The 11,151-nt window shown below is 33.7% G+C and overlaps 1 protein-coding gene across 1 annotated transcript; it reads left to right on the top strand.

The window, feature by feature from the left end:
* Window positions 1-615: 615 nt before the first annotated feature.
* LOC122054756 lies at window positions 616-2,641 on the top strand. The gene is made up of 5 exons (XM_042616194.1): window positions 616-772; window positions 843-1,105; window positions 1,175-1,378; window positions 1,870-1,977; window positions 2,585-2,641. Exons 1-5 carry the CDS (start codon window positions 616-618, stop codon window positions 2,639-2,641), a joined length of 789 nt encoding a protein of 262 aa, XP_042472128.1.
* The last annotated feature ends 8,510 nt before the right edge of the window (window positions 2,642-11,151 follow it).

Genomic DNA, 11,151 nt, shown 5'->3' with positions numbered 1-11,151 from the left:
AGTTCGTGTTGTTAGAGCTTCTGTTTTAGTTTTTTCCCCTTATTTTGTGATATAGTTTGAAAGAAATATATGGTGTACAAGGTCTAAAGTTTCCACGTCATTGATGATACTTGAGCCAATCATTTAGATGTTCTCAATTATGTTATCTTTCGGTCCCTTTGAATCTTCATCAAATCAGATTAATTTTGTATAACTTTTATATTGGTAAATATCACTAAAGAAGGCAGCATGATGAACAACATAATTTTGTTTTCGTTAGTGTTTCTTTAGTGTTGTCGTCACCAACTCTATTTATGCTATTGTTTATAGTGATTTTCAGCTCAAGTAGGTCTTCAACCACTTCAACTAGATTAAATTTTTTTTGACATAAATCTTTTCTTACAGCTACTAGAGTTATGTATTTTGACTAATACAATTCATTCCTTGTGTTTTTTTAATGCGGAACATTGTTTCTCTTTTATTATTGATATCTGAGTTAATTAACTAGATGTTTTTTTAATGCAGAAAATTTGTTCTCTTTTGTTATTATGCTTGAACATTTTATGACAATTTCAGATTTTACACTTCAAACTTCATTCATATTTCTATATTGTGATTTGTAGGTAACTTTTGAAAATGGCAAACAAAAGAATACGAAAGCTAATACAAAATAGCCAAAGACGATCTACGAGAGAAGAATCGAGTAATAGAGGAGTTGATCATGAAAATGAATCACAAGATACAACATCTCATTCACCATTAGAGCTACAAAATGAGGAGGTTAATGAGCAAGGTGAAAAATGTTTTTGGATATGAATAGAAAATTATTTTTTGAAACACTAAGTGAAAATTATATTTTTCAGATGAAAATGAGATCATGTCTTCATCCCAAGCTCAGAAAAGAAAACGTGGCAAGACTATTATGAGATATATTCATGCATTACATCCCGATCATATGCTGGTAGTGAAATTCAATGAAAGGGAACAGCCTTACGGTGATCTACAACCGACTCTTGCAAATTTTATTGGGACTATTGCACGGAATGGAGTTGTGTTGCCCCTGAGCTTTTTAGATTGGAGAAAAATGCCGACAAATCGCTTGAATGATGCATGGAAACTTGTTACTGTAAGTTTACAAGATCATAATTTCAATTATGAATTTAAATCATGTACATATTTTATTTTATGTTTATAGGCACGTTTCTGTATCTCCAATTGCCATAGAAGAGTTATAATGCAAATGATGGGGGCTGCGTGGAGAAGGTGGAGGACCGAAGTGAAAGCTACATCTTATGATTCAAATACTCCACTAGAAGAGCTTGTTGCAATACAACCCATTCCTCATGGCTTGACACTTCAAACATGGGAAGTTTTATGTAACTATTGGAAGTCTACCGAGGTACAACTAGTATTAATAGTTTTTTATATATGTTATAGATGTTATAATTTCCTTATAAATTTTTGTGCCAGAAAACTTCAAAAATCAATAGAGAAAATGCGAACAAAAAGAAAGGGACTCATGCACAAGGACGCACTAATATTCCATCATTGGAATATAAATTTGTAAGAATCAAAATTATTTCTTTTCTTTCTTACAGTTAGTTTCACACTGCTTATTTACTGTTTTACACTTTAATGCTCTTATCCTTGAAGTTCCAAGGTTTTATGGGATTCTAGAAATTGATTACAAGCAATGTAATGTATATAGTTAGTTTTTGAAGAATTTATATAAATAGAATTTATTACTGTAAGTTGTTATTACTGTAATTTATATAATTACAACCAATGTAATTTATTACTGTTTTATTTTCTTTCTATAAGTTGTTATGCAAATAGAAGAATTTATGCTATTAATATTTGGTGCTAAATGTGGATTTGTTATCCTGTTAGTCTCAAGAAAATGGAAGAAAATCGAGTCGTATTGAAATACAACAATTGAGTCGAAGAAGTAGAAAGAAAGGAGGCGCCCTTATTGATAACGAGGAAATACGAATTGAGGTAATAATATATTTCACTTTTTAAGTCGACTTTTAAATATATTTTTATTCTATTAACAATTTATTTTCTTGTTAGAATTTACTTAAAGAGACTGTGGATCCTCACCTTCAAGATAAATCTGAAGGAACACAACCAATAGAAGTCCATGAGGAGGCATTTCGATAATAATATTTTTTTAATTTCATTTCATTTTTGTAAAAGCTGTTGCAAATGGTTCAACTTTAATTTTATTCAATATATAGTGAGGTTCAACTTTAATTCTCTCTAAAATTCTAAAAAAGTTGTTTATTCCTTATAGAATTTAACTTGGATATTTCATGGTTCATATTGAGTTTTGTTGATGATGGAAATCTTGTAGATCTGCAATATCATATCTCACAACCTTGACTAGATAAGCATTGAACGAGTTAAAGTAGTTTATGAAGACCATGTATAGCTGCTTTGTGCCTTGATCTTGTCTAAATTTTCTATTTCATCCTGTATTGTATTTTTTTCCAACTACTAAAGTTGCAAGGGTATTCATCATTCTTTATAGCTATATAGTCTTTTATGTCTTTTTCCCTTCTATATGTCTTTGCATTATTTGAAGTTTGCATTTTTTTTGAAGGTTGCTATTGAAGGTTGGAGCAAATGCCTTTTGTCGCTTGAAGCAAATGTCTTTTGATGCTTTATTGGCGGAGAAAACTTGTTATTGAAGTTTCTATATATTTTGGGAATTAAAGAAAGGATTGTATTAGTGGTATAGTGTGGTGTTAAATGTATGTTATGAATATTTTGAACTTAAATATGAATATGACTTGTTTATTTGGTAATCCAAATTGTGTTATGAATATAAATTAGATTTGTGCAGTGAAATATTAATATTATCAATTGATTTAAATTGAGCATTCATTTTGGAAATCTATAGGTATAATATGATATAAAAGCATTTTTAAATATGATAATTCTGTATATTTAGAGGCGGTTTAAAACTGCTCCTATAGATAGTGTCACTGTTGTATAATAAACTTATAGGATCGGTTACAACCGCATCTAAACGACTATTTTCTAAAATGGTTTACAACCGCCTCTAATAAATCATCCTTCTGTGTCGGTTTTAGACCACTTCTAAAACGTCATTTTTAAATTGCAAAGTAAGTTATAAGACCGGTTTTAACTATTTGTAAAAGTTGACCTTCGGAATCGGTTACTAATCGCTCCTAAAGGTCCACCTTAAGGCGACCCATATTGATCTATATACGCGGTTACTACCCGCTCCTAAAGGCCCACCGTAAGACCGCTGCTATTGGTAAGCATTAGAAGCGGTTTATAAGTTTAAACCACCGGTCAGTATTACCGTTTCGGTTGCATTTAGCGTCGCCAACACTTGCACCGGTTACAAAACCGGTGCAATAGGGTTAGCAGCGGTCGTAAACCACTAGTATAGGCCTTGAAAAACCGCTGCTAAACCCTTATTTTTTTGTAGTGCTACTACTTATCATTTAGTGTGGTCAACAACATCGCTAGGGATGATTATTTCCATCAGTAGGGTAAAAGTCATATTAACATAAATATGGAGGAACCAATATGAGAATCAATACTTCATAAGTAGAAAAGGAAAATGTACAAGATATTCACATGATATGATATACACCCATAACCAATTCTATAAGAGGTTAATGTTTGTGAGTTATTTTGGTTATATTACCTTGTGTGCATACTTGATCATATAATGTAGATTCGGGTCAATGACACTATTGCTCCACTTTATTAGGTACAAATTTTCCTAAATTAAGTATAATTATATGTTAATTTGGTATAATTAAATGTCCAAATTTATATGTCATTGATCATATAAATACAATTTAATTAGGTACAAAAAGTTCAAAAGGAGGTATAATTCCATCTTAATTCAACACAATTTAAACTAAATCAAATATATTTTCTATCAAATTGTGCACTATCTGCAATAGGTTGATCATAAATGTAGTTTAATTGAGTATAATTATACAAGATTTAAGCATCCAGGTATAAAGCCCCCTCATCTAAAATATGTCCCTACTATGCTGTTAAAACAAAATACTTAACAGTTGTTGTGCATGTGATCCTCATGTACATGGGTAAAAAATCTTAAAAGCCGAAGTAGAGGCAGTAAAAGCCTACCAAACCCTAATCTCTCATCTCCCACCCAACTCCCTAAAATCGATCCTCTCCCTCCCAACTCTCTCTTGCAAACTTCAATCTGTATCCTAAAAATGGTGACGACGACAACAGAGGCGACGCCAGCAAGATAAGTGGGGACGACAAGAGAGATTTGAGTGCTAAATGGTGAACCCTAAGATTTTATTTCAACATATTATTTTAGAAGGAATTTATGGTTGAAATGTTTGTTTATTATAAATATAGGAGAAAATGTATGTTGTTTTTGTTGGAAGAAAACCCGATGTTTATGACAGTTGGGAATAAATTTATGCTCAAGTTAACAAATATAGCGGTGCGTTGCACAAATCGTATCTGAGTAAAAAGGAAGCATTAATAGCTTTTAATTCATACAAGGAGAGACAACGTGCTTTCTTCACCACTACTTCCAAAATAGGTTTGAGCTCAACTTCTACGTCAATTGTCTCTTTAAGTTCTAGTAAAAAAAAGAAGCAAACTGAAGAACTATCAAAGTTAATCAATATTCAGCTAGAGTTAGTTGATGAGTACTGTAGAAATGCGTCTAAGATCGCTGACATATATGAAAAGTTAATAAACAAATTAGATTCATTAGCTGACTTATAAAAAACAGTTGGATGAATGCACCCGTAACTGTTTTCTACATGAACTTGTTTCTTGTTCCTTTCTTGCTTGTGAGAGCTGAATTTAACCATCTCATTTGCTTATGGAGATTTTATAATACTTAGTAAGCTCATTTAAGATTCATTATCTAAACAAATTCAGGCACAATTGACGCTAATTTAGGTATATATTTACACGATGTCAGTACAATTTGTAAACTATCAGATACATTTGGACTAAGGTTAGACACTTTTGTGGCACCCCACTAAAAACACTACTTGATTTAATTGGTATAATATATCTAAATTCAAAGTTGATTGAGGGATTGTGTATTGTATATCACACATTCCTAAATGTTTATGCAGGGAACATCATTACATATCATATATATTTGTCAATACCAAACATGCCTATGGTACCATATTTCAGTTAATTAGTCATTATCATTATATACCTAATTTCTCAATATTTATACTCATCCTTGCATATTATATACCCAATTTATCAACATTTGTACTCAAGTTTCTGTCGAAATTAGATATAGTCATTCAAAATCTCACCACGTGAACCAAAGTATACAAAATAGCACATATCAAATATCAAAACACAAACACATATTATTCATATTCCTAACCTCTTCCACAAACACAACAGTAATTATTACATGATACAAAGTTAACATAAACCATAAACATAACTCATATATGTTTACATATAAACCAAGTCTTGCACAAGGTTTTCAAAAACAGGACCATTATACAATGTGTAAATCACTAATGCTAATACTCGGTGTAGGCCTTATAGTATGTAAGCTCATGCTTGATTACCCTTCTAAACAATCTCTTTTTCCTGCGAAAGTGTAAAAAATGTATTAGTCAAGCTACACACAAATAAACTAAGTGTCATATATTTAGTTGACAATGACTATACTTTGACACACATGCTTCAACTTGAGATGATATCCTCTTAGTCCTCCTACGGCCTGGCTGCCTACGTACATCAGGAGCGTCAATTACATTTTCTTCATCAAGAGTTAATGCATTAATGTTAAAAGTTAAGATTTGATTAATAATTCCTTTGTATGCTGGACGATATATTCCAGTCTTGAAATACCTGTAGCAAAAATTATACAATGATAACGACCTCGACTTAATAGTGGCGCAAGCGTGCTTGCATGGAAGCTTATTGATCTACCAAACTCTACATGAACAATTCTTATCCATTAAATCAATAGCAAAGGATTTTTTATCATCAACTACCTCAAACCTCCAATAACATGACAAATGTGTTGGTTGATACTCAGAATATTGTACTGGTTCCCCTGTACAAAAATTTTGTATAAGTCCTGAATCATTCCTAACAATCTATTATGTTCTTTAGAAATTAAATTAGGAATCGCAAGTGGAACTTAATATTATTGATTCCAAATTTAACTTATCTGTTCTTAAAGGTTTAGACTTGGATCGCAAACGATATTTAACATTATTGATCCAAATCCACCCATGTTACAAATTGAATTAAATATTAATTTAAGATATTGGCTTCCAGGTTAAACATGGCGACACACTAGGCCTTCTTGGGTATGAGAGCATCCACCACTTCCTAGACAAAGCCTTTCAACGAAATTTAATATTTAATTTCCTTATAGTAACCCTAGGTTTAACCAAAAAAAGCAATCGAATCACAAGATCGAAAAAAACAAAAGAACACAAACTCGAATCACAAATCTGAAACCTAGAATCATATGCCTCGTGTGTTTGGTATTTCAAAATCTATACAAAGAAAACTAGTATGATGCGGAATAGAATTATTAGTTATACCTTTCTTTGTAAGCAACAACCTCTTGATGTTCTATCGTATTCCTCTTCTTATCTCAGACGTTGTGTGGGCGACGATCTACCGAGATGAGAACCACCAAAGCTTCCTTCTTCTCCAACAAGTTTTGGCCACCACAAGAACTCCAAGAGAAGATGAGGTTCGACCACCACCACCAAGCTCCAAGGGATGCTAGAAACAAAGTCTCCTATCTCTCATTCTTCCTCTAACAATATCTGGCCACCAACAAAAACTCCTTGAGATGAAGATGCTGCTGGCCAAGGAAGAAGAATAGGAGATGGAGAGGAAGAGAGGGGCCGGCCAACAACCAAGGAAGAGAGGAACTAATAGAAAAGATATTGTTATGAGATGAGACACCTCTACCCTCTCTTTTATATTCTTTGAACTTGACAAATAAGGAAAGTTTTATTAAAACTTCCTTATTCTCTTTGCCAATGAAAGGAAAGTTTAATAAAATTTCTCTTTCAAACTTTATATGGTCGGTTACCTTAATTCTTCCAAACAAGGAAAGTTTTAAACACAAAATTAAAACTTCCTAATTTGTTTCCGGAAATTTTTAAATAAAAATTTCTCTTTAAAAAATTCCCTTCATGGTTGGTCATAAAAGAAAATTTTTATAAATTAAAATCTCTCTATTAAAACATATGGATGATTTACAAAAGGAAAGTTTTCTCTACAATTAAAATTCTCTTTTCAATCTACAAATAAGGAAAGATATCAAATCTTTTCTTAATCTTTTGTAGAAACTATAAAAGGAAAGATTTAATTTTAAAACTCTCTTTTAATTCATGAGGATGATTACAAAAAAGGAAAGTTTTATCAAAAATTAAAATATTCCTTTTAACTACAAATAAGGAAAGATATAAAATCTTTCACTTAATCTTTTGTAGAAAACTATAAAAGGAAATATTTAAATTTTTAACTCTCTTTTAAAACCATGGCTTCCACATAAGAAATATTTTTAAAAATAAAGTCCTTTTTAATTTAATGTGGCTGACCATACCAAGCTTGGGTTCAAGCTAGGGTCGGCTACCTAATGAAACCCACTCACCTTGGTTTGGTCGGCCCTAGCTTGGGCTTCAAGCTAGGCTTGGCTGACCACCTTAAGGTGGGTAAGAAGGTGGGTATGGGTGAGTATAATACTTTATAAATAAGAGGCTACGATAGGGACCGAGAGGAGGAATTGATTTTGGTCTCCCGATGAAATTAAGCTTCCCATGTTCGCCCCGAACACCCAACTTAATTTCATCAATAATAGTTCATACCACTAAAGAATTATTATTGAACTACCGCACCAATCCCAAATTACATTTTGGGCTCCTTCTTATCATGAGTGTGTTAATCTCCTTGTGTTTAAGATATCGAATGCCCACTAATTAAATGAGTTACTAACAACTCAATTAATATCTAGCTCCAAGAGTAGTACCACTCAGCCTTATCATCATGTTGGACTGAGTCCACCTGCAGGGTTTACATGGCAATCCTTATGAGCTCCTCTTGGGGACATTATCAACCTAGATTATTAGGACACAATTTCCTTCTATAATCAACAACACACACTATAAATAATATCATTTCTCAACTTATCGGGTCTCTTGATTTATCGAACTAAATCTCACCCATTGATAAGTCAAAGAAATAAGTGTTTGTTATTATATCCAGATTAAGAGCACATACTTCCATAATATCAAAAGGTCTTGTTCTTTTATTCAGTCAGTATAAAAAGAACTTACCTTAAATGGTCCTGCTCAATACACTTAGAGTGTACTAGTGTAATTTTATAGTTAAGATAAACTAATACCAAATTACACTACGGCTATTCCAATGGTTTGTTCATTTCCATCTTAGTCGTGAGCCACTATTTATAAATTATAAGGAATTGATAATATGATCTTCTGTGTGTGACACCACACACCATGTTATTTATAATATAAATTAATTGAACAACTACACTTAACATACAAATATAGACATTTGACCAATGTGATTCTTTATTTTAAAATAAAAGTTTATAAAAAGCTAGGCTTTTAATATACACTCTAACAAAATGCACTCTCAAATTTCAAAATTCAAGATATACTTTAGCAATAGCCTTCTCCTTTCTTGGAATTAATTCCTTAACCATTGCCAATGTTGATTCACGCCACCGGTGCATTATGTTCATGATCTGCATGTGTATGTGGTCCACCATAACCACGATAGGTAGATAACAAGCTGGTTTAACCCAATTATTCTAACACTCAACTATGTTATTATTCATAACACCTCATCAATCACAAAGAAAGAAAGTATTTGCTCAACTTTGAAAATGAGGTTGTACAATAAACCCTCTGGCAAGTGGCATGGAGTCGATGATATTGTTTATATGTTGTTCATGCTCTTGCAAAGATGGAGCATACACAGCTTTCTTGAATTCCAAAGACCAGTGCTTTTTGTTTTGTTTTGGATAACTTCGCGACACCTAGAATGAGGCAAACAAATCATTTCAGATTCAAAACATGTATCTAGATAAAAGTAAGTAATTAATTATTTACCTGTTTCATAAAATTATTTACTAAATGTCTCAAATAATAGGAATTGTGACTACCCACAAATAATTGTTCAACTGCCATCATAATCTCAGGATGTCTGTCGAAGAAAAAAGTGAACTCGTTGAACGAAATGCTTTGACATGAAATTAGGATGTTTCTCAAATGATAACAAAACCATTCCCAATTAGCGTCATTATCCACATCCACTACAGAATAACCAATTGTAAAAAGATCATCGTTAGCATCCTTTGACACAACAACTATGATACAACCTTTATACTTATTCTTTATATGAGTCTCATAAAAAAAAAATCAACAACCTACAACCAGTAAGAAAACAAACTGCACATGCATGGAAATAAATGAATAATCATTTGAATTTAGATGTTATGAGATCAATCTTGCACTCAGCAACACTGCTAGGATTTGTTTCTTGAATAGCATGGCAATACCATCTTAACCTATCATAGCATCCCTTTTCTGTGCCATGAATATCATGCATTGCTAAATCCTTATCTTTCCACACTTTGTGGAAGTCTAACTCTACCTCATAATTTCTTTGCAAGTCTTTCTGAATTGTACAAGGGCGATAAGAGGGTTCTCCTCTCAATTTATCTTTCATCACATTAGCAATCCAAGTTGCATCGGCTGTAGGATGCTCTCTACTATGCAGATTGTTTTCACTACATGTATGTCGCAAGTTGCATTTTTAGATCACAAATATACTATCTGCTTTATATTTTGAAGCATAAATTCTTCATCCATAACTCCTTTCACTACAAATAACAATTACCTTCTTGCGGATATTTTTTTTATAAAAAATAAACGTCTTGTAATAATAGTGTCACGCCCCGAGAGTAAGGTTGTCCGACGAAAATCGGACAGCACCTCCCCTGTAGCAGTGACAAATAGAACCGGTATACAACACCACAGAATATACATATACAAATATATCACAACCACGCAGATAATATGCAGCCCACACGGCTGTAAAGTCAAACACAGCGGAAAACAAGATCAACAAAGATAAGATAACAAAAACTCACCGCGGGCCGGCCCGGCTTGACTTATCGGCAAAACAACCAAATACAAATAACAAGTCCACAGCTCAATTATTACAATGCTAAATTCAAAGGTTTGACTCACAATAAAAGGAAAACCAAAACCGTAAAACCATTCTCAGAAGTGACATGGGACCGGCAGTCGGGATCCTCCTCCAAGCGTACTAGCATCGCTATCAGCTACCTGGTGAAATTACCAATGCGGGTGGTGAGTATAAAACTCAGCGGGTAAAAGGATAGACAGTGCATGAGTATAGTAAAGAACAGGAATACAAAAGGATACAGTCTCGGAAAGATAAATAGCAGATACTACTAAGTAAACAAAGTATATTTCCATACCTGATACCATATCCTAGGCTAACAGTGTAAGGTCTGAGGAAAACATAAACTGCTAGAGTACTATCCATAATCACCCAGATCACATGTAAGGTATACTGTAAAAGCAAACAGTGTCCAAGCATACATAGCAAATAAATGTGGTATCAGAACAGCATAAGTAGACATATAACAGCAGAAGCAGGTATAATAGAAACGACGTATGCACGGATGGTCACCCCGCCCACCTCTCTGCACCACGACCCCTGTATGGTCGAGAGACCGGATCGATGACAACTGTACCACACTCCAGCCGCCACTACTCTCGAGTGACCGAGCGGACAGTTTGCATAGTAGCTAAATAGCTACATAGCAATAGGGTCCCTGCGGCTCACAACTCCAGCCGCCACTACCCATGAGTGACCGAGTGCAGCGCGACAGGACATGCAGCACGCTCCAGCCGCCACTACCCATGAGTGGCCGAGCGTGCGGCTTTGGCTAATGACCGTCTCAACCACAAGGGAGCCAAGGTCATCGGCGATGCATGCATGACATGATGCGAATAATGCAACAGTCATCATATATACAAAAATCAGGTATGCTACATGAATCCGCATGCTCAATACTAAGCATAAATAAACAGTAGTCAAACAGGTAAACATGACATATAG

This window comes from Zingiber officinale, chromosome 3B, assembly GCF_018446385.1.
Source record: "Zingiber officinale cultivar Zhangliang chromosome 3B, Zo_v1.1, whole genome shotgun sequence".
Classification (NCBI taxonomy): Eukaryota; Viridiplantae; Streptophyta; class Magnoliopsida; order Zingiberales; family Zingiberaceae; genus Zingiber; species Zingiber officinale.
The sequence above is the reverse complement of the archived record's forward strand: the minus strand, read 5'-3'. Positions and strand labels throughout refer to the sequence as shown.